Raw genomic sequence first — 24,678 nt, forward strand, 5'->3', positions numbered from 1 at the left:
GTTCATCATCTTCTTCAACATTTTACTTTTTTCTTTTGTTTTAGTGTTAAATTCTTAATTTGTTCGTGTAAAATCACCTTGTAACCTTGTTGTGATAAGTTCTGGATAAAGACGTTTCTATAATGGATGACACTGTGTCTGCTAAAAATAAGAGACAGAAAAAACTGAGCTTGCTGTCACACTCAGACATCGCTTTAATCAACGAGTTGATTGATTGATTCTTGACTCAGAAAAGTACCTTTAAGGTTTGGAATTGGGTCTCTGGCCCTTCACGATTCCAGCTTGTAAAGTTAGAAATCCCAGATCTCAATCACTGTCAAAATCTAACCAGATATTCCTCAACCAAAGAGCTGTCTGTGCACCAGATGTCACTGAAACTCCTTTTGAGATATTGTGCTGACACAGAGACCAAACAAGAAACTGAAATGGAAACAATAATTGTTTGGATTTATCAAGAACAGTCTGTAGCACGGGTAATGAAGATTTAGTATCTGAAGGGTCGGAGGATCATTGCAAAACACTGATTTATTTCTACTTGCGGTGATGTTTAGAAAACTTTTTCCTTAGATGATTGACTTTTTCATCTCACTGGGGTTTGGACTGTTGAGCAGATGATTTATATTCTTGTAGTGAAGTCCATTCTCAGTCAGAAAAGTAAACAGACTTTCAATAATGGACTTTCAATCTGATTTCTGCTCTTTATCCCACTGGTCTCAGAGCACGGATGAAACAAACTCTAGAATAATCTATTTAAATTCTTAGGCAAAAGTTGCCACTAAAAATGTCCTAAACATAACTGTGTGTGTGTTTGCTGGACGTACCCGCCTTCGAAGATCTTGATGCGGGTCGGCTCAGTGGCGGGCTGCTTGACCGAGACCTCCTTCTCTATCTGCTCCTCCTTCGAGCGGTCCCACGACACGACTCCCTTCATCTTCCTCCCGAAGTTACTGACATCAACAGGCATCAGCTCCGGTTTCAACTGTAGAGAGAGAAGCAGCGTGAAGGATGGAGCTGATGATTTATTCTGCATTTGTCAACTTCTTTTTTCATCATTACCTGATCAAACCTCAGCTTCCAGGCCACAGATGACACCAGTTTTCCAGAGCTGGGCGGTGACATGGCTGCTGTTGTGTACATCGAGTCGGTGTTTCTCCTCTGTTTGGACCTCAGCAGAGCCAGCGCAGCCTTGGTGCTGAGGTTCAGAGGATTGGGATTGTATGAGTTAACACACCATGAACTGTAGACGGAGCTTCGCAAAGCAGCCTGGATGCTGTTGGGTTTGGTGTATTTCAGGAAACACCAGCTGACTCTGCTCATGGTGCGCAAGCTAGGGAACTGGAAAAACTGCTGAACATCAGCCACATCCGTGAGCAGCAGAGTCTGGCCCACTGTCCCGGATAATCCTGCGCTCTGGTTAGCAGCGAGCTGAACCAGCATGTTGACTTTACCGGGTGCAGGCTGCTTTGTTTTGTCAGTATCTTCTGCGTCGTTAGAGGAGACCATAGACTGGGGGCTAAAGTTGGGCTCTGGAGCTGAATCGTCCACGTCTAGCTCCTCTGGTGAGTCCCGTCCACCTGAAACCGGCGAACGGTCTGTGACAATCTGGAGAGGAGGGGTGAAGCTCTCCGCCCGGGGTACATCAGGGAGGTGGGGGGCAGAGGAACGGACAGGAATGGCAATCTTAGTGGCAACAGGGAAGTCGCTTAGCGGTGGAGAAGAGGACATCCTTTCAGAATCATCCATGGAGCCTTCGCTCTTCAGACGGGGACGCTGACCTCGGCCATGTCCCTTCTCAGGCTTGTTACTGCTCTCAGTTCCACTCAGCTCCACGGCGCTCATCTCCTTAACAATCTGTCCATACATCCTCTCCTCCTTCACTCTTTTCTGCTGCTTAGTCTCGATGAAGAGCTCCAGAGAGCTGGCGGGGGAGAGCATGCGCTTGCTGCCGCCGATGCCAGACCCCGAGGCATCTGTGGTGGATATGGTGCCCGACGTTAGTGACAATGGGATCCCTGTGTTCAGGCGTTGCTCTGGCAGTGAATCTGGAACCTTCCACAGCGGGTAGCGCAGCACCGTGCTATCGGTTTGTCCCAGGAAGTGTGAGAGGTTGAAACCTGTTCCACTTATGCCTCCTCCGATTCCTCCAGGTGGTTTGCTGATGCTCGCAACACCAACCGGAGGAGACATGTTGCTGCTGTCAGCACCGCCCGGCCTTGCTAAGCCTACCCCCTGTGCTGCACTGCCATGGGTAGCTATCAGCTGACTAACACTGGTGTACATAACACTACCAAATGATGGCACATTGGTTTGGATCCGCACAGGAACCAGCATACCAGGCAGAGAGGCTTGGGATCCCAGGTTCTGGGTGGCAAAGACGGGTTGGATCTGCTGCAGAAGCATGGAGGCGTTGGTGGAGCTGGGCAAGGAGAGCTTGGAGGAGAGAGAGCCAAAGCTTTGATGCTGCTGGGACAGAGGGGAGGTGCGAGACGAGAAAGAGGCAGGGTACATCTGAGAGCTCAGATTTTCTGATTTTCCATCATGTGGCTGTTGATCATGGATTTGCTGCAGGGAGTGGAGTGGCTGCTGTTTGTGTGGCGGGTTTCCGGGCAGGGCGCCTGGCGACCTGATGTGGAGTTTCTGGAGTTGCTGCTGGGTCAGCTGCTGCCTGGTCGTCTGTCCGGCCTCCTGACTCCAGAAGAGACCTGGCTGCTGGAAAGAAAGGTAGGGGGGACCGCTCTGGTATTGCTGGATTACGTCCTTGTTCATGACCTCATGACCTGGATGTTCTCCCTCAGATGATGAGCCCTGGGTCTGCAGACGATGCTGCTGCGACCTATTATGGAGAAAATGTTGAATATTCTTCTTAAAATCAGCATTATATAAAATATAACAAAATAACGTTGTAATGGTAGAACTAGTTTGCAAAACAGTAATTAAAACACTTGTATTTTATATATGAGAGGATATTTGTATTTTTAAGGTTGCGTAAGAAAACCCAGACTTTCGTACCTGCCATAGAGTGGTTCATCCTGCAGGCTGTCCTCACTTATACTCTGCTGAAGGAGATGCTGGTGGTGCTGGTGTTGGTGAGATCCTATACCTATGAGAGCAACATAGAGCAACTATGAATTGTGTTCTTGCTTCAGGCTTGGTGTGTTTATCACTGGAAAATTATACAAATATTTAAAAAATCATATAACACAGATTAGTACTGTAATACAAGGCTTACCACCCGTGCTACTGCCAACTCTCTTGGTTCTGCTGGCTACATCGCTGCTGCTGTGGGGGGATCCTGTCGGTCCAGGCCATGCCCCATGTTCCAAACTCTCCTGCTTGATTGACATCTCAGAGCCCCCTGGTTCCTGAGTGACGGCCTCTGGATAAACACTCAGTGAAGCCTGTCAGATATAGGTGTAAACAATAGAGTGGGTCAGTTGTTAGGAAATAAAACTTTGTGTAGGTGTGGGTGCTAGGTGCAAAGACATCAGTTTTAGTGCCTTAGATGTTTTACCTCCAGGGTAATTACATGCTCAAACTAAGGATAGTAGGGAATAATTTTATGCTACCTGTCGGACAAGATATCCACGCCGGCGTTCCTTCATCGCAGAGGCACTGGAGTACAGCTCTCCCTGTCTAGACGAGGACAAGCTTCCATAGTCGAAGGATTTGCTGCGCATTTCAGGCAACTCTGTGGGCAGCGTGCACGGTGCCTGCTCCGATGAAGACCTCCTCATCTCTCTCTGCTGGTGGTGGCTGGAATGACCACTGCCAGGCACCGTCAGGAACTCCGACTGTTTAGCTCCACCACCGGAGGCTGACGAGTCATCCTGGTTCAGAATCACAAAGAAAAGTGTTCAAAATATTTATCATTTTGTTTGTAGAAGTAACGATACTGCCGGGACAACCCCGACAAAACTGCTGGAGTGGTAGTTCAGATACCTGTTTGGTGGGAGAGACAGACTTGAGGCCTTCATCTCTGTCGAAGGACATGGAGAAGGAAGAGGAGTGGGACAGGTTGCTCTCCTGACTGGGACTGCGAGAAAGGCTGGTGCAGGTTGACTCAAAGCTCGATTCCCCGGACGAGTGCTCCATGTCCGTAAGACGCAGCCTCTTCTTCTTGGGCGGGAGTTTTTCCGATGGCATCTGGGAGAGCGTGTCGCTCCTCTGTGGCAGCTGAAACTCCTCGACATGCTGCTGCTGCTTCTCTGGCTCCTTGGTCATCGGAGCTTCTGTATCTTTCTCAGGTTTGTCTGGCTCCTCCGTCACCCTGATCTCAGGAACCTGGATGTTGGGTTGTCGGACTAGCTTGTGTGGGATGTGGTAAGGCTGGCCCGGTGAGGCTGCAGCTGACGAAGACGAAAGCGAGGCAAGGTCGCTGTCACTCTGCAGCTGCTGCTCCATGCTCTCTGTCCTCAGCAGGGCAGATTCAGGACTCAGAGCATCTTCAAAGATCTCGGTGTCGGACTGCTCAGAGTACTGGCTAGGTGGACCTTTATCTGAAGGCTGATATCCTGGCTGCTCAAAGGACTCTGACTTCTCAAAGGAATTTGGCCGGCTGAGGGAGTTGGTGTGTTGGATGACTGATATGACATTACCAGCTGCCTTCCTGCCCTCAGAGTCAGGAAACAATGCAATGTCCTCAGAGCACATGCTGGCACAGGTGTCAAAGCTGTCAGACTGGCTGTGAGCGCTATGAAGAGAGCCCTTCCCTGTTGGGGTGGCTCTCGACCCATCAAAACTACTTTGTTTAAACTCATAGTCCCCTATCATCTCCACTGAACCACTGCAGCTGCTGTCACAGTGTCCAGGGCTGTCCTCCTCATCCCCAACACTCTTCTCTTTCCTCCTTTTTCTTGTGGTTGTTTCTGTCGTGCTAACTTTAGTACCGTATGGGCTGTAGGCAATGTGCTCTGGGAGTCCTGGGCTGTGCTCGCTGATCTTCATACCCAGAGATGAAGCTAAATTCTTAGGCATGTGTCCATAGCCCTCAGCCTCTCCTCCATGGGCTTCATTGGCTGAATGTTCAAACGCAGCCTGTCTTCTGAGTCTGCGAAGCCCTTGTGGGTAAAACACATCGTCCGACGTCATCATCTCATCAAAGGAGTGGCTGCCCCGAATCCCCGGGGGCACGCTGAGGTTAGGAGGGGAGGAGGTTGGCATGGAGTTACTCCTAATCAGGGGCCCAGAATCTGATGGAGGCTCCAGAAGCCCTGTGCTGCTCTGACAGGGTCCTGTTGGATAGTGCTTAGGATCCCCAGAGATTCCTACATCCCCTCCGAAACAGATACGATCCTCAGCTATCTTCCCCATGTCCAGAATAGCACCTGATTGCTTTAAGCTAGCCAGGCTGCCTGGGTCTGCCCCCGCCATGCCCACTGTGATAGACTGTCTGGATCTGGAGTTGGGTCGGTAGTACCAAGTCCGACCAAACATAATCTCTTCGTACGTCTTGACATTAGTATTCGGAGGGCTGATCTGCTGCTCCGCACTCTCGGAGCGTGAAAAGTAGCCAGAGTCTGTGCTGCCTTTACTGTGAGGACTGAGGAGGTTCAGGGACTGGGACATGGCAGAGTCAGTGTCGTGGCCTTTTTTCTCATTCAGCCTCAGGGCCAAACGCTGTTTGATGGTGGGCGAGTCGTCCAGTGAATGCGCTCTGGCGCCAGCCTGCGATGCCAACATGTGATGAGACCCCTTTATGTCCTGAAAGGGTGGGCACTCCATCCCTGTGGAGGGGACTCCCCCAGGCTTGGGGACGATAAGGATAGGCACTTTCATGGGTCCCACAGGCAGCTCTTCAGCTGAATCTGCATATGCTGGTTCCACACCACCTATACAGAGGAGCACGATCAAAGGAGAACAGAAAAAAGGTTTAGATTATGCTTTAGATTAAGTTTTAGATAATGCTCATTAAGAGAAGTCTTTACTAAGCAGTACTTAAAGAGAAATTGAGCTTTTAGGGAACAGAATTACATCCAGTTCTTAATAACTTAAACATTCAAAATGTTGTTGAGGAGAAATGACCTGTATTCTTGTCAGCTTCAAAGGAGATCTGCGGGATGGGGCTGTCTTTGTCCGTCAGCATGGTGGAGCCCTCCACACCTTCCTCATCTGTGTCGGTGCTCTGCTCTCCGTCTGAGTGGACCTCAGCCTCACCCACGGGTGATGCCTGGTCCAAGTCCCCACTGCGGGCCACAGCTAGCTCTGAAAATGGTACGAGTCCAGCCTTGATGGCGTGAGCGTGGGACTTGCGATGCTTGTAAAGGTTGCTCTTGGTTTTGAAGGAAAAGCCACAGGGCACACAAGGATATGGCCTTTCCCCGGTGTGTGAACGGATGTGCTTCTTCAGGACGCTGGGCTTGGCGCAGGCTCGTCCGCAGTAGTGACAGATGTACTTACCGGGCTTTTTCGGCTTCTGCTCTTTTTTGCTGTAGCCTTCCTCTCCAGGCTCGGGGCCTGACTGAGAATACTGTCCAAAGGAGCTGGGTAAACTGGGAGATTTCTGTCGGGGAAACCTCCCTGCCCCACCCCCATGAGGGTGAGTATGTCCCGGGTGTCCTACAGGGTATAAGTCATCTGAGGGCAACTGGCCGGCAAATGGCCAGGCGTGAGGCTCTAGGCCTGGCTGTGGTTTGGCTCCTGAGAGGAAACGTTCAGTTTGGGGGTGCTGAGGGTATGGCTGGCCCAGCTGGTAGGAGTATCCCCTTGGGAACCCCTGAGCGAAAGGCCCTTGGGGGTCTTGAGATGGCGGGCCTCCTATGGCCCCGACTGCAGAGGGTCCAGATAGCAGCTTTCCAGAATTCCCTGTGATTGCGTACTTCTGCTGAGGTGCTGATCCCCCGGTGGCACCGCACGGCAAGCTCTCGCGGTGTTTTGCCTCTGGGTCAGCAAAAGTGCTTCGTTTGGTGGTGGCAGAGGGCTCAGATGCCCACTTTCTCTGCAGCGGCGCCTTCTCCTTCACTGGGTCACTATTAAGTGAGCATTTCTGCCCAGCGGCAGCTGATTCACGAGCCTCCATTTTCGTGAAGCTCTTCTATGGGTTAGAAGAGGGAGGAGAGAGGGGATGGTAGGGGGAGGAGTTGGGAGGGCGGGTACTGGAAGGTTACCAGTTCCCCAATCTACCAGACATGATCGCTGAACCTTTGAAGGCTGCCGGCAAGTTCACAGAAACAGGAAGTACCCATCCATCGCTTGAATAGACTGATTGTAGAGCCCGACTGGAAACAGGAATTAGGAAGTGGAAACGAAAGGGGAGCTTTAATGGATAACATCAGAAATGTTTCTCCCCTTTTGCCATTTTGTAAACACGCTAATGTTGATGTGCGTCGTTTTTCTGTCCAGTTCATCTAAAGGCAGAAGGATTCTTGAGTGATCTGGAGAGAGTGCACAGACAATTTGAGAACTCACGATCAGCATTTACAGTTAAATCAAGGTTAACAACATAATGAATATTATTAAAGGAGAAATACTAACTTTTCTGTAGGTAAAAGTGCTTGCAGATCCTCTTTCTGTAGCTTCAAAAGTCATTCAGTTTTCTCAAAAAGACCTGAAACAAAAGAGAAAAGACGATAATTAGTTTTGTTGTCAAATTCAATGACGGCACAGTACAAATTAACCTTGGTTCTGTGTTGAAATCTTAAGGAAATTTACAATAAGATTTAAGAATTTTGTTGCTGAGAACAACACACCACCTTATACTCTGTTGTACAGAGAACATGCCTGATGTGCGAATGTAAATGTCATTGATTGCTCAGTTAGTTTCTTCACACTGGAATCCATCTGTGCTTTTTGCCTTTTCCACCCCTTCCTCCTCCCTCCCGCCCTCCCTCCTCCTTCCACTCAGTGAGTCACCGATGCAAAGCAAACCCACGCTGTTCCTAAAAAGACACAAAGGCTTATAAATAGCGCTGTGGAAGTGACGTCGGAGTGTCATAATGTGTGTAGGCGTCCAAAAAGGCCAAGTCGAAGAGCAGTCAGCAGCGCTAGCACCTTTCCTTCCTCTCTGGGTGTCATAGTTTGATCTAACTTGGTATGTACACTGCCAGACAGCAAACAAGAGAACACACACACAGAAACTAAGAGACACACACACATACGAACATACAGTACTTGAAGGCACTGCAACTGTGCTGCAAACACTGCAGTAGACACCGTGTATATGTGTGCGTTTCCGTTGTTTAACGTTTCTTAACCACACTAACACCTGACAGCAGACGCGTACACACACACACACGCCTGCTGAAGTTGCAGTTTTGCTTTGTATTTCCTCATCTCAGGGTTTAAACAACCTCCCTCGCAGTCTGATTGCGACACACACACACACACTGTGGCCTCAGTGCTGGTAAGCAGGGCTCAGTGACGTGTGTGTCTCGGGGCCCAATGTGAGATCTATAAATAGCCGCTGAGGGAAAACATGTTTTATTCTTAGCAGCAGGAACGTTAACTTTGAGCTACCTTGTGTATTTCACCCCCCTCTTTACACACACACACTCACACACCACAACCATTATCTCAGACCTGGGCCATATTTTTATGTTTTCCATGGTGTCAAGTGAACAAAAATGTGGTATGAAATCCAGAGGACTGACTCCTCTGTTAGTGATTGTGTATTCACTTTGGCCAGCATCAAACTCAGGATGATGCTGATTGGTTATTCAGAGGGTCAGCTGACATAACTACAGGAAAACGTAGACAATCTGTGGTGATGACTTAGAGGTAAAGTTGGTGCTAATAATAGGCAAGGCTATTCCAGACAGATTTATTTGTAAAGCATCTTTGTGGCAACACAATAGCGTGCATGGTACAATTCCCTGGAGGGTGAAACACACCAGTATCGAAGCGTTGTGGCTGAAGTGTCCTTAAATGGCTTTAGCACACATTGGATGTGCTGCACACACAGAGGGAGAAATAAAGACAAAGTAGCTGGGATGTGCCAAAGCCAGACGCAGATTAATGTCAGTGTTGGGTTAAAAACGAGGCCAGGGTGAGTAAAGATTTAAATAAAGTTATGATTCCCATCATTCCACAGGAAGAAACTGAAGTCACATCTGAGATATAAACTTACACATCACCTTTATTTGTAGCTGTGACCCAGGATAATGATCACACATCGGTGTAAGAGGTGAACACTTGCGTCACTCAGGCATCGTCTCCTGATTTAACAAGGCTTTTCTGAACAGCTGTGAACAGACCGTCTTTTCTATTTCTGATGCCACAAATTCACCCAGTTTGACCAAATTAATTTCTGCTGCTGAGATCTTTTTCACATACACAGGTAGGGCTGAGTATCGTTCAGAAATGTTCGATACCGATACCTTGACTTCGATACCGGTTCCTGAATGATTACATATCGATACATATATGGTACAAATCTTGAGTTTTATTTTTCAGCTTTGGCATCTTACCACTCAAAGCAGTTTTCTAACATAAAAAAATATACAACACATAATTTTCAGTGCAAAAGAACAAGTGACAAGTCAGTGTCTGATGCTCGTTGCTGCATAAGACAGACCTTTAAATCTTCGTGCAGTTGAACACGGAGAAACTTTCTGCTCGTAAATTGATTCTGTGTACGTTCAAATGCTTCATCAAGTTGGTCGTGATGCTGGCCTTAGCAACGGTGTCCTTTTTGCAAATATTTCATCATGCACTATTGGCATCAATCTTGCGAAAATGGAGCCACACTTTCGACCTTGGTCACATTTTTTAAACTGCTTTGAAACACACACACTGTAGTTCACGTCACAGATACTCGTGAACCCTGTCTGTGGGCGTATTTTTCCTGCATGCCTCTACCGCGTGCAAAGTTACAGCCAATCACCAAAACAAGGCATCTTTTGATACCGGGTAGTATCGAAGCATTTCAGTCGGTGCCATAAAAGAACCGAGGTTCAGTACCCAGCCCTACACACAAGACAACTTCAGTGACTTGAGAGCAAAAATACATATACACTGAAAGTTGAACTCACCAATGGAAGTTCAACCTCTTGTCCTCTCAGTCCAAACATCCACATTTTATCTCCTGATTACTGATCTCTGGCGACTGACGTCCTCAACATTCACTTACTTTAACTCTTGCTGCAATTTTGGGGGTTGCCAGTGGATGAACGAGCTTGTTGTGCGGCTGCAATCACACACACACACACCTCGCCCGGTGTCTATCTGACCTCCTGAATCACACACACCCATGATAACCCAATAATGAGTTTGACCTTTAAGCGTGCAGATAATTATTGGTTAAACTCCGGTTTAACATTATGTAAAGTGACTGGTTTTGTAATGAAAGTGCTGAATGGTTGCAGGCTGCAGAGTGAGTGGGAGCATGTAGTGAATGGCTTACATAAAGCTTTATTCATACATGCACCGACACAACCTGCCCCAGTTCCTGTGCGTAGGAGAGACATAGCTACTGGCGTTGTTTATGTGTGTGAGCGTGTGTGAGCGTGTGTGAGCGTGGGAAGTGAGTGTGTATGGGGTGGGCTGGCAAAGGGCATGACGAGACACCCAAGTTGTAGGTAGGTCAAAACAAGGCGCATTTGGAGGCTATACTCAGAGGTAAAAATAGTAAGGAACACACACTCGAACACAAAGTGATTTATCAAAAAGCTTTAAATAACCAGTTACTTAACATAAAGGAGCAGAGATCAGCTCAGCTTTCATAGACATGGAAATAGATCTAGGTGTTTTGAACACACTGAATACTTTAGTAGACTATCAAAACTGATCTGAGTTTCTCCTCTGTTGTATGTGTGTGTGTGTGACTACCGTGTATCCCGAGTTATGTAATCGCAGCTTTAAACAAGTGTGATTGCATTCAACACATGACGAGGCACCGGGATCCAACCGCTCCAGCCACATTTGGATGTGATCTGGGATGCCGGCGGGCGAAATGAACGCAAACACCTACATGAGTTCAATGAACAACCACTGATTTGTTTATGGTCGAGTTGATACTCACAGCAAGTTGGACGACAAACCTCAAATTACCCAAGAGAAGATCCACAGCTCACAACCAGATAAGATATTACTGCTATTTATTGACCTGAATTTAGTTGTGCATTAAGCTTTCATGCCTCCTTTAAAACATAGAGTAACTTCACTACATACTACATTACTTGTGTTTTCTGTTTCGTTTCTGATGCTGCTGGCAGTTGTTAATAGTACTTCTACTGCTATAATACTTCTACTGCAATGAACATTTTCTCTAACAGCACAATTTTAAAGCAGTAGTCTCCTATAAAATAATGAAACAAGGCAGTTAGTAAATGCATGCACCATCACCCTATATCATTTCTGCTTAGTGCTGCAGTGGAACTATAAATGGGTTAAATCCAACTAAAACAGAATTAAACATGTGCGTCTCCTCCATAGACATAAGGACCAGTGTTAACTCTTTGCATAAATGAAATTTTGTCTTAACTACAATCAGCTATGTCTGAATAAACACTCATAAACACTAGTATTCAACAGTTCAGTGTAACAGACTTCTGGATTAGCAGCATCGGTTTTGTGTTGTTTGCCCTGTGGTGACCTTTTCAAAACACCTGCTCCTCCAGACTTTCGTACAGTTGCGCAGACGGATTGTCTGTGTCTCAGTATCCCAAGATTTTCTTTATACCCGCTGAACTTGAGGAGACAGATGTTCGCTGGAAACTCACCAGTTGATACACAGTGATCTACGAGAGGCTGAAGTAACATACACGCAGGTATGTATGAGTACACTTATACAAACATACTGCCCAAACCCTGGAGGTACGGATACTGTGTGGGCATTAGCCAGGCACTAAGAACAGAAAGCTGTGAGCGAGTGTGTGAGTGTGTGGTGCTCGATGAAGTGTGTGGGAGGCTGTTCAATCCTGTGGGCCAAAGGCAGTCAGTCTCTCTCCCTCTCTCCCTCTTCCACTTCATTTCATCCGGCTTCATTGGATTGACATTTGGGAATAATGTTGCCAAAACGACGAGATAATAGATCAATATTTGTGCAAATCCTCCTCCCTCCTTGTATCATTATTAGCGCGTGTGTGTTTTCGTGTTGCGATGCATTCATCTCTCACTCTCTCTCACCAATAATCCCTCTTTCCTACAGTGTCTTGTTCAGATATGCAGTAGATAAGCCTCTCATTTACTTTCATTGAAAGACCCAGACGAGGGCAGAGCTGGCTTCTGGTGTAACAGTGTGTGTTTGTGTGTCTCTGTGTGAGTGTGTGTGGTGGCTAGTTATTCTTAAATTGGCCCGCCAGGGTGCCGCATTCCAACGGGAATGGTTGGAATTCCTGTGACACAAAAACAGAGAGAAAGTATCTTTGTGTGTCTGTGTTTGTCGTGTCAGTCTTTTGCATATGCAGCATAATATATTTCTAACAATAAAACCATGAGCAGAGCACAAAGAGTCAGTGGATAACAGCAAGAGAGGACAAGAGGGAACAAGGGCGGAAAGAAAAGAGCAATACAGGAGAAGAAATAAGGACAATGAGGACTGAGGGAATGAGGATGCAGGAAAAAGGGAGATACAAGAGGAAACTGAGAGGGAACAATTAAACAATCAATGAGAGTGAAAATAAATGAGGAAAAATGACGAGGAGAAGAGAAATGAGGAGCTAAAGGCAACAAAGACTAGGAAACGTGGATGCCAGGGAAGTGTGCAAGAGGACAAGGATACAGAGGACAGAACAAGGATGCAGGAAAAGGACAAAAGAGGGAACAAGAACACGGAAGATGAAATTGGGATGTAGGGACAGAGGAGAAAACAAATCACCCACAAGAGCAAGAAATGGGACAAGGATACAGACGAGGGAGTAAGGATACAGCATAAGAAAGGAGGAGGGAGGGGAACAGTTTAAAAATTCAGAGGGAAGGAGGAGGGAACAAAAACTAGGAGATGAAATGAAAAACAAATAGGGAGAAGGATACAAATGAGGGAACAAGGACACAAAAAGGAGGCCTAAATACTACATAGATGAGGAAGCAAAGACCAAAGAAAGAAAACAAGGCTACAACAGAATTAGGATGAAGGAGAGGGTTTAAGGACTCAGGTGAGGAAATAAAGGTGCAGGAGAGTAAACAAGGAGACTAAAACTGTACAGAGATAAGGAAACAGTGACAACAAAATGGGAACAAGGATAGAAATGAGGGAACAAGGACACAACAAAGAGACCTAAACAGTGTGGTTATTAGGAAAGAAAACAAACAAGTGAATGTGGATAACAGAAAGGACAAGGACACAAAGACAAAGGGAACAAAGATAAGAAATTGGGAACCATGCAAATAAGGGAACAAGTACACAACAAAGAGACCTACACTGTGTGGAAACAAGACCAAAGGTAACAAGTATACAAATGAGGGAACGTGGACACAAGAAAGGGACTAAAGCAATGCAGAGACAGGGAGACAAAGACCAAAGAAAGGGAACAAAGATACAAATTTGGGAACTAGGGCAGAACAAAAAGACCTTAAAAGTACAGATAGGGACAGACAGTGTGTTTTGAATTGGGACGTAGCATTCGAGAACGAGAGTCGTGCCAGCTGATATCAGGTTATACCACCAAGTTCGTCACACACACACACTCTCACAAAGGTATACGTACACCAAATACATGTATGCATGGATTAGACACACACAGACACACACACACAAAGGCTGGGTTCATATTTCTGAGTGGTAGGCGAAGTGTTCTGGTACTTTGGGTGGTCAGACGCTGTGTAAATTATTTAAACATGTTACTAATGGTTTCCATTCAGTGATTAACCACTTTATACAGCCATGGAGAGAGAGAGGGAGAGAGAAGGGGCGATCGAGGGCAGCTGGCAGTGTGTTTGTTTTTTGGCTCTGCTCTGTTTGGCCCCAACTGGACCGAAACCACACACACCTCCATTAAAACACTACCTTTGTTTTACCTGGAGGGAGACAGAAGTTACTGGAACAATAAGCCGGAGTGAAGATTATGTGTGTGTGTGTGTTTAAGTGTGCGCTGGGAATTGATCCATCCACTGGCACAAACACAAGGTACTTCAACTGTCCTCCATCCGCTGGTTGATGTAGAAGTTTGTTAATGCGTTACAGTGCAGGATAAGCCTGGTAATCAGACTGAACTGATCAGTTTCCATTTTCTCTTTGTTCAGTCTGATACTGTGCTCATTCACCACTTTCTGTCGAGAACTTAACTTTGCTCTAAACATCCTTACGTATAGCATGTAAAGTATATATCCCATTAACACAGAGGCTTGAGCAGTTAACACGTGCAATGTCGATTGAAGAGACGTGTCACTCCTGTTAAGTCAACTTAGAACAACCCAAATACCCCTGTGTGATGTGTTCTGTCTGTATTTGCTGCTAGAAACGTAATTTCCCCGAGGGAGTCATCCCAAAGGGATCAATAAAGTCCGTCTAAGTCTAAGTCTAAGTCTAATAAAATCTGTAAGCGCTCGTTCTGTAGCACTGGACACACTTTTAGTTCCATCTTTGTAGGGCTATGCTCCCAGTTTCAGATGATATCAGGTCTTGCTCCTACACTGCTTGAAAGCACTTATTGTAAATTGCTTTGGATAAAAACGTCTGTCAAATGAATGTACTGTACTGCAGGAGGTTGTGTGTCTTCTATGTAGTGAAGTGAAAATGAAGGGTTTTTAGTTTTTGTACGTACCCATCGGTTTAATTTGTGTTTAATACTACCTCTTGCGATTGTCACACAGAGTTAACTTAAAAAACAGAGAAACAGCAAAGAAAGGTTAAAAATTTAAATCCACGTCTGCGTGAAAAACTCATAATGAACTCTTCAGTCTGAAAACAGCGCTGTGGTTTGACGGGATTATCATAATCTGAGCGAAATGTGAAGAAAAGCACTTATGTCTGAGAGAAAACATCCCTTTTAATTCCTGGGTGAAAACAAAAACAGTATGTGTGTGAACCACAAGCAGGCCGACTGCAGGTCCCTGCAAAGTTAAATTTAAAACATTTTAAGAGCTTCTCTGTGCCAGGCCAAATAAAATTTAAGGCCAATTTCACCCCCTGCCAGAAGTTTTATAAATAAAAATACACTTGCTCAGCAGTTATATTACAATACCTGCTTTCTTACATCAGGCCAGGTAAAAGTTTTATGCAACTTTGTGTTGAAAATTAAAAAGTCATGTGTGAAGTATGAACATCGCCTTCCCTCTACTGTGCTACACCTACTGTGCCCTTGAGCAAGGCACTTGAGCTCAAGCTGCTCAAGTGAAGGCCACCGGCAGGAGGCTATGGTTTAACCAGGAAACTCGCAGCACGACGTGAGTGCAACTTAATGAGCGTGAAGAAGGATTTTGCAGAAGAGGAACATGTGGACCTATGAAAATAAAGGTTCTTAAAGGAAGCTGGTTATTTTAATGTCAGCTGTGAGTGTTAATTCATCTTCAGGAGTTTGTTTACATCTTAGGCGTTAATCTACAGCTCCGACGTTATATACCATCGTCTCTATTCCCATTTTCCTTCTACCTGTCTCTTCTACTTCTATTTCTGTTGCTCACTTCCTACATTTCCCAGAGAGCTTTTTGACAGCCTCCAAAGAAAGTGTCTGAGCTGGCTGCTGTCACCTCTGGGTTACATGTGTAGGTGGACAGAGAGCTTTTCCAGTCGAAATTCAGTGAGACTTTCTCGTAACCCATTCTGTCTTTTACTGGAGCTGCATTGAATTCTGGTCTATTTTCTGCTCTTGTGGGTGCAAAAATCGGCCTCTCTGCCTCTTTTACAATGGATTTTTTTTCCTCTGTGAGAGCAGCAGCTCCAGAAAGACCTCGCTCTTTCAGGGAGCTACATTCTGACATTAACATTTTTGCACAATTACCTGTGAGATTTGACATTTTCAAATTTAGGGAAAAAAACATACCCCAAAACATCCCCATTACAAGGCGAGAAAAACAGGAAAAAACCAAAGTGAAGACATTAACGATCCACGATCAAGTGATCACAGTCTGAACTGCTGCTGTGACAACTTTGTACTTCAGTTTATTGTGATTTTCATGCTTTCAGATAAATTAAAGGGCTTTTTAAGATTTTTAATCCTCAAGGCTCATAAAAACTTCAAACCTCAAAATGCATCATCAGCCTGAAAGAAAAGATTGGTTATTTTTCATTTCTGCCCCCCAAGGACTCCCAACACAGTCGAAGGCTCCGCTCCCTGTTTTAATACCTCGGTACCTGAGAAAGAACCAGTTTGGGCTTGAAATGTTGAACTTTTAAAGTAGAATTTTTTACAACATTGTTGAGAGTCCTTGGGAGGCACAAATCACAATTTGAGCTCAGCACCTGGACCAGAAGGTTTTTCAGTTGGGCTCTTTAATTCCACAAAAAGCTGACAGATACTATTTGAGAAAAGTTTTGAAGATTATACTACAGGCCCGATCGCAGCAGCGTTTATTACAGCAGATCTTAAATTGAACTGTGCAGCTTCCCTGCTGATTTAACTAGTGAATCCAAACTAGAGGAAGCGATCATGTTAGCTGTGTTTCTGCCAAAGTATAAACTGCACTGACTTGTGCTTGTGTGAAGATGCACAAAAGACACTTTTCTGTGCCACTTCCTGGTGTGTCAAGGCAGTAAGAAATGAACTAAGGTCCAGTGGCTGCTTCTAGAGTTACAGTACAGTGTTTGAGAGTTGAGTTTCACATGAAACATCGAAGCAGGGAAGTATGATCGGCCGCAGAAGCAGAAATAGAAATAAGATCAATTTGCGAAATAAAAATATCATCACCTAAAGCTCATTACTTCATCTCTCCGGAGTCTGTGCTCGGCGTAAGAGCATCATCACTTTGCAATCCAAGGACTTAAACTGCCTACTGTTCATGCTGGAGCGGCCATGTTTTGTTTTAATTTAGTGCTGTCAGTCACTGGCTGAGCTGCAGCATCGCTGTAGATCTGGATTTGAAAGAGACCCGAGCGAGAAGAACAAGCAGCCGGAGAGAAGAGGCTCTCCAGAAATGACTGAAATTAAATCTAAAGAGTGTGAGAGAGATGAAACAAATGAACTTCATCTGAACTGTGATGTACACACACACACACACACACACACTTGAGCAGACAGCTTGTAGACAGTGATTTACAGCAGGTAGGAAGTCAATTATGCTACTGGATATTTCAGACAGAAAAAAAAAATGTGTGTGTGTGTGTGTGCCCTGAATAGAGTATGTGTGTGGGAGGTGGCAGCACAGGCAGGTTTGCTGAGACAGGATGAGTGAGTGTGTGTGTGTGTGTGTGTGGGAGGAGGAAGTTCTTGGTGTGCCAAGGTTACAGTGCTGCTGCTGCTGCTGCTGCTGCTGAATTGCTGTTATAAAAGCCTCAGTTACACAACGGAAATACTCCAAACTTAACGCCGCTCTGTGACGGAGAAGGGATCTGACTTTCTGATCCCTCGCTTCACATTAATTCAATAATTTGACCAAGACGTTTTCACAGTAGAGATGAATCTCCAGACGATGTTTGAATCCTAAAATTCCTGATGATCTGTGGGATGTGCAGCACAGAAACACCACAGTGGTTAAAACTCCAGAATTAAGACTCCTCAGATTATAAAGACGATGCATTAATGAGTATAATCCCTCAAAGTACTTGTGGCAAAAACTCCTTCAAAGTCGATAAGAGGAAATTAAGACTGATGGGTCGAACACTGTGGCAGCCAAACAACAGTCGTGTTTTACATTCCCACAGCTTCATGTTTCACTTGTTGGTTTCCTTCACGCACAAATGCAAATACTGTCCCCTGCAGGCTTCCATATAGATGCTGTGATGATGTGTTTTTAACCAGAGAACATTTGTGTGGTTTCCAATGAAAGGAGAAACTGAGAAGAAGAAAATGCTGACCGACTAAAACCACTGCAACATCTAAACTAAACCAACAACTATGGTAAGGAAAAAAAGGTTACAATAGAGGGTGGAGATGCAGCTTAATTGGTCAATAAAATCTGTCCAGAAAAACACCAGAAAATCTGGTAAAGGAGGAAATATGGCTGCTTAAAGACTCGTTCTAACCCTTGGATGCACTCAGAGAAGAACCTGCAGGGTTTAAAGATGCAGAGTAAACACAGGATGAGGGTCTCTGTTTGTTTCTGTCTTTGTTGGTTTTTTACTTTCCAGACGGGATTGTGGAGTAAATACAGCAGCACCAAACACAACAGACCAAAACCACTGAAGGAAGACTGGCTTCAGTCCTGAATGTGAGATATGTTAGTCAGTGATTGCTGTACGATTCTATACGTGCACGTGTAATTATAAGGGTGTGTGTTCAGTCTTTAAGTCTTGAGAGGTGAGGTCATCCTCTGCTCTGTTTCAGCGCTGTCCAATGTACACAAGTGACGTGTATGTGCAGTATGTGTGCGTTGGTATGTGTGTATATGTGGTTACAGCTTTGTATGACATACACAGGACGGTTGCTTCCATATTAGTCCTGGAAAAGTACCTTCAGCGTCACACTGAACGACCGTTAGATTCTGGTTTCTTTGATTCTTGAAAAATGTTAAATCAGCTGATAAAAAATGAGCTTCTGCTGCTACAACACACAAAAAACAGAATCTGTGATGTTTGGCGGCGAATAGAATGACCTCCCTGACATCTCAAACAGCGGCCGTGTTCTCTCATTTACTCCCATTTGTTAATTTGCTGTCACTGCTGTGTGCTGTTCATGCAGCGTCAACACTTCCTCCATCTGTTCCCATCAGCTCATCGGGGATACTCTTCCCTGGAAAACGTTAACTCTGAGCCGTCTGAAGGAAGCGGTCAGCTTCATTATCGACTGTGAAATAATGTCAGAGCGCAGGAAGAGTGTTTCTGTTCAGAAAGTGAAACAGTATGGTGAGTGTGATTTGACTCTTTGGAAATTAATCAATAATGAATTTACCATAGCAGCCATTAGGATACAAGAACCACTAATTGTGGTCTTTTACCTCCTTTTCCAGACTTTTATTTTGGCCTAATTATGTCAAACAACCTGCGTCGGTTTTTGTTTTCCAGCTGTTAAAATCATAACTGTCAGCTTAAAGTCAGCAACAGAAATTCTTCAATTTATTTTGAGACTTAAAGTTGATTATTGACCTTGGAAACAGCAGCTGTCAAAACCACCAGGTCCATTTAGTAGCTCCTGTGTAACAGGACCGTCCTCAGTGCTGCTCAAACCAACGATTACTGATAAATCTACTGATTATTTTCTCATTTAAAAGATTAATAAGATTCAGCAAACCCACAGCGATGCCTTCAGTGTTCTTGTTTGGTCCAACTAACAGCTCCATTCAATCTGCTGTCGTATATAACAAAGAAAAGCAGCTAATTCTCACATTTGAGAACCTGCAACATGAAGTGATTGGACATTTGTGCTTAAAATCCATGATCAAATCAATTGCTGACTAATACCTCATTGATTGTCTGATTGATTAATCGTTGCAGCTCTATTCCTCAGCAGATCCACCTCTCACTGTGTCAGTGCTAAAAAAAAAAAAAGGTAAACTGAGCAACTTGGCAAACTCTGTGTTGAGGAAGATCATGTGATACGATCAAAAGCTCCAGAAAAACTACTGAGGTGGTATTGTTTGGTTGATTTTTTCATCAGTGTTTCTTTATATTTCTTTATCTTTTCACTCATCTGTTCCAGCGTGGCTCAGTATTCAGCATTAATACGTACATTTACTGAGTCGCAGTCGCACACACACACACACACACACACACACACTGTGGTTAACATGGGAAACATGATGTTGAAGAATTCCATGTTCGGTCTCCTGGCACTCGCTCACACATACAGCATATACACTGTACCTACAGAGCTCTCTTTTTCCCAAACAGCGGGTTCTTCCACAGCTGTGGCTGTTTGACCAACATGTTTCCATTTAACAGAGAAAGCAAAAGGAGACAGAGAAAAAGATGGAGAGAGAGAGAGAGAGAGAGAGCAGAAGAAACAGAGAGGAAAAGGAGGAGGGGGGGTGAAGAGGTGAGGAAGGGAAAAACAGGCGTCCTGTTGGTGTAAATTGCCAGTGGAAAAGAGAAGGCAGTCATATTTTCCACAGGGCTGTTGCGCCAGCCTTGAAACTATTACTGAGTTAGCCCTGTGTGTGTGTGTGTGTGTGTGTGTGTGTGTGTGTATGTGTGTGTAGCTTCATTACATTTTCCACAACAGTTTGCAAAATACACCAGGAAGCAAGATGGACAGAGGAAGGAGTAGACGGCTTTTGTTTAGTGGATGGACGCTCTGGTTTTTATGATGTTGGAGGAGTTTAGAGTTTTTTAAAGGGTTCTCCTGTGATCCAGCAACTTCCAATAAGCACCTTAAAGTTCCTCAGAGAACTTATAATGCTTGAGGTTTTTGGCAGAGCTAAAGTGGGGGTTTTTATATACACTACTATCCAGGGTTGTCCTCTCTCCTCAGAGATATTTTGCTGGTTGGCAAAGATCCCTGTAGTTTTTTTTCCCTGTAAACCTTCCCTTTCCCATCTGAAGTCAAAGTTCCCGTCAACAGAACACTTAACCTGTGGCTGCTCCACTTGTGAGGCTCACGATCTTTATGTTAACGCCCTGAAAGAATCAAGACCTAAGATGGATTAGACAGAAACTTTCAGGAGACAGTGATGTCCAGGTCTCAGTTTCAGGACAGGTTCTTAGGACAGATTTCATCTTGGGTTCAGATCTCAGTTTTCAGTTCAATCCTGAGTTTTGGATTTGGTTCTCCAGCGTGGGTTCAGATCTCATTTTTTGGGTTTTGACTTCAGGTTCGAGTTTTGGTCTTGGTCTAATTTTTTGGTAACAGGTGCTGATAAGTTTATTAGTTTAGATCTCAGTTTCAGGTTGCAGTTGTTGGTTCAGGTCTGAGTGTTTGGACTTCAGATCTGAGTTTTAGGTTTGACTCTCAGATTCCAGTTTGTGTCTCATGTTTGAGTCGGAGTCTAAAATCTGGCCTCAGGTCTCAGTTTTGTGTTTAGGTCTTGGGAGTTTCAGGTCCCTTGTTAGGAGGAAGGTTATGGGTACAGATTTAATTTTGGGTTCAGATCTGAGTTTTAGGCCTGGTTCTCAGTTTTGGGTTCAGTTCAAATTTTTTTAATGTTTAGTTCTCAGTTGGGTTCTGGTCTCAGTTTCAGTTTCATGTCCATGTAGACCTCTAGCAGAGACTGAGGAAGTAACAACCATTAAGACACAGAACTCTACTTTATCAGACACTTCATTTTTACTCCAAACTTCCCTTTACTGACCTAAAGCCACACCACAACAATCTCCTCTCTCTTTCCTGGCTGATATATATTTAGCCACGATGCCTCCAGCTGTGGCCACAGAGACGTTTGTGACGCAAACTGCAAAAACCTCTGCACACTGGCGGCCATTTATAGGAGCTCTCCTTCATGCATTCATCTTGAATTAGCATCGTGTGCACAGTGGCATCCGTTGTACGAGTCGGTGTGTTTTATGCAACGAGCCTTTAGAGATTCTGGGAGTCTTTGAATGAATGATGCACCGACACTCTGCTGCGTTCAGAGTGGGAGCTTCCAGCCCACAGCAGCTTTTTAAAAAGTTTGAGTCAAATTCAGGGCACAACACTATTCCTGGTATATAAGTGTGTGTGTGTTTGTGTGTGTGTACATGATACTCAGACTTATGTAAGCTGTTTTCTTTCATGTGGATCCCTCTTGCTTTCCTTCAATTTCTCCTCCTCTCCTTGTTACCTTCCCTCTTCCAGTCTTTCCTCCTCTCCTGCCTTGTTTACTTCTCTTTGTGCCTCCTCCTTCCTTATCTCCTTTTCATTCATGCTTTCTCCTACTCAAACCTTCTTTCCTCTCCTCTCCTCTCGTTAAAAAAGCCTGCAGGCAGGTTTTAGCTTCTCCATAATGCTGAGTTAGTTTTCCTCTCAGGACCCAAATCATCCTGGAGGCCATTTTTCACAGTGTTGCATCAGAAATCTGCAATCTGAGCCTCGCAACAACACCAATAAGAGAGCTCACACTATGTAGGGCGGATAATTACCAAAACTTTCACTTACAGACTTCACAAACCAAACAGGATACAATTAGAGCTTTTGTTAGCTGTATTTATGTCAGGAAGGCTGACAGAGAATAACCCAGTATAACCAGTGTTTTGCTGCCGGGCACTGGGGGTTGCCCATTATGGAAGGTAATAAAACATGTATAAACTGTGGAACCAACACCTCAAAAATAAGGGAAATTATATTTTTAAACCGCATGAGGTTTTAGCAGAACTCAACGTGATATCCTGCAGAAGCAGAAGCCTTTTTACCTTGTGTGTAATGAAACCTTCAACATTTATTCCCTCATTTTCTAATACAGAGATCAGACCACTTGATATTAATGATAATGGTCCCATCCCGACAGATGTGACGGGAGGGACAAGTGAACAACTACTCATTTTATCCCATGTAGAGAGTCACAGTAAACGACTACTCTGTACAAAGACGAGAGCGCTCGTGATGTGAAATAAAAAGACATTAGTGTCATAAAAAGGCTTAGGTTATATACTGTGAAAAGGTGTCTCTGATTTAGTATCTGCAGATGCTGTACACTGGATACTGATTTCTAACCATGCGGCCTGTGACATGTGACCAGTGTGAGTCTGGGTCAGGATCTTTGTTGCATGGCACCTCTGTCGTCCTTTTCAAATAAAGTCAGAAAAGCCTGAAAAATGTCTGAAATACTTTGTTATAAAATAAATAAATACGACCTCATGTTAGCTCAGTCGTTCCTTCTCATCCAACAAAATACTAAAAAGAAGTGTGAATGAATCTGGCTGTTCCGTCCAGGATCAGCTGAATCATAACTGGTCTTCTTGATTTGAGCTTCCAGCATTTTTAGTGATGTGTCACGTCTTGACACCATGACATAAAATAAACCTTGAAGCAGTTACGCAGCGCTGATATCAACCCTCACTGCTCTTGCTGACACTTTCTTTTCACCTGAGAGGTGAGGGAGAATCAGCACTTCTTCAGGGCTGAATGTTGATGAAAAACTCGAAGGCCGTGCTCAGTTCAGTTCTGAGAAAAAGAAAAGACGAAAGAGAAAAGAGACGGAAGTGGAAACTGATTTCTAAACTGTTTCTCCAAGAAAGCCGCAGCCGTCACTGTCGTTCATACAGCTCAGAATCCGTCAGCCAGTTTCCTTATTTTGCCAGTCAACTTGATGTTTGCAGGAGAGTACAACTCCAGAAGGACAAAATGACGGTTGGTTAGCTGCAGAATTGGCCGGCGGAGTAGAAAAACCTCCTCAGACTCTGCCAGGATGTATACCAGCATTTGGATGATGGCTGCCGGCAATTTCACTGCCTCTTTTTTTTTAGCGTCTTCTCCTGTTCTGGCTTTTTATTTATAAGCAGGGAAATGTATGTGCAGTGTGTGTGAGTGCACTGCAGTTTATTCTTGACACAATGGGGGCGGGTGGTTCAATGACTACTGTCCCCAACACCCGTTACTCACTCACACACACACACACACACACACACACCAGTGCTGACTGTCCACCCACGCACAGAGCTAATCTCTGTCCCCTCACATCCGCAGAGCAGCAGGTAGGTAGGAGGTGTGTGGTCTGAGTGTGTGTGTGTGTGTGTGTGTGTGTGTGTGTGTGTGTGTGTGTGTGTTCAGCAGGATGACTAACATCTTATAGAATTAAAAAGCCTGAACTCTCAGTAGCACAGATGGCTCGGTGAGCAAACTAGACGAACAAAAAAAACATCTCATTTCACTCGGTTTCTGCCTGAAATTCTCCCTAAACGTTTCCACGGTTTCATCCCAAAACTATAAGAACTGTAACTTGTACTGTGCACCTGCATAAAAAATGTTCCTGTTCCATTTCCTGCTGCAGTTTCTGCTGCTGATTTGCATCTCTCTTCCTTTCTCTCTCTTGCAATTTCCTTTTTTTTCAGCTTCAGTTTCTTCATTGGCGTGACATGCAAAATACACTGACGTTACCAGAGCATTTAGAGAAGGAAAACCATCTACCTTTTCCTCCAGCTCCTCCAGTGTCATTGTACGTGCATACTTTCCATTCAAGAAATGCTCACAGCCACTCACATGTGATATGCAAACTCTCCGCTCTGTCTTGCTTCACCTGATGGAAAGGAAACGATGCTGATCTATCTTTCTAAAAACAGCTGACAGCATGGCCAAAAGTGCGAGGACATTTGAACATTACACCCACATACACTGAACAAACTACAGCCTTTAATCTGCTGCTTTATCAGCCTCCACTCTCCTTTCCACCAGATGTCGAACCTGGCTGCAGGGATTCAGACACTGAGGTCCAGCACTGATGTTCGCTGATAAGGCCTGGCTCATGTTCACGTTGTTGGATGGGGCTGAGGTCAGGGATCTGTTCAGGGCAGTTACTAAACTGGGAAAATCACTTCTTTATGGAGCTGGTTTTGTGCACAGGAGCAGAGCTGCTCCGTCGATCGTTTGCTGTAGCATTAATATTCAGCTTCACTGGAACTGGAAGAGGCTCAAAGTACATAAAAGTACACACTGAGTAACTCAACAACAAAGCCATCAGTCTGACTTTAATTTCTCAAAGTCTCCAATCAGGACATCTGCTCGAGTGTGAGTGTGTGTGTGATGCATGCCAGCCAGTATATAAATACATACAGCATATAGTGTATGTGAGTGTTACTGACAGGAGCCGACACGCCACTTGTACATGACACCCGAGTGCTGCAAAATATCCCACACGGGGGGTCCT

At 44.9% G+C, this 24,678-nt stretch overlaps 1 protein-coding gene across 5 annotated transcripts in view; it reads right to left on the reverse strand.

The window, feature by feature from the left end:
* hivep2a (HIVEP zinc finger 2a) overlaps positions 1-24,678 on the reverse strand; it is a 101,656-nt gene that overhangs the window by 13,932 nt on the left and 63,046 nt on the right. For 4 of the 5 annotated variants that reach the window (XM_018682962.2, XM_018682965.2, XM_018682961.2 and 1 more), the window contains 8 exons: positions 7,471-7,543; positions 6,022-7,370; positions 3,940-5,828; positions 3,567-3,827; positions 3,230-3,398; positions 3,010-3,100; positions 1,057-2,833; positions 822-979 (listed from right to left, as the gene is read on the reverse strand). In XM_018682962.2, coding sequence (XP_018538478.1) covers positions 822-979; positions 1,057-2,833; positions 3,010-3,100; positions 3,230-3,398; positions 3,567-3,827; positions 3,940-5,828; positions 6,022-7,015 — 5,339 coding nt within the window. In that variant the 5' untranslated portion in view covers positions 7,016-7,370; positions 7,471-7,543. Of the gene's footprint in view, positions 1-821; positions 980-1,056; positions 2,834-3,009; positions 3,101-3,229; positions 3,399-3,566; positions 3,828-3,939; positions 5,829-6,021; positions 7,371-7,470; positions 7,544-7,688; positions 7,756-24,678 lie in introns of those variants that run through there. The other variant, XM_018682967.2, reaches the window with a different exon arrangement.

This window comes from Lates calcarifer, linkage group LG7_1 (genome assembly GCF_001640805.2).
Source record: "Lates calcarifer isolate ASB-BC8 linkage group LG7_1, TLL_Latcal_v3, whole genome shotgun sequence".
Taxonomy (NCBI): domain Eukaryota; kingdom Metazoa; phylum Chordata; class Actinopteri; family Centropomidae; genus Lates; species Lates calcarifer.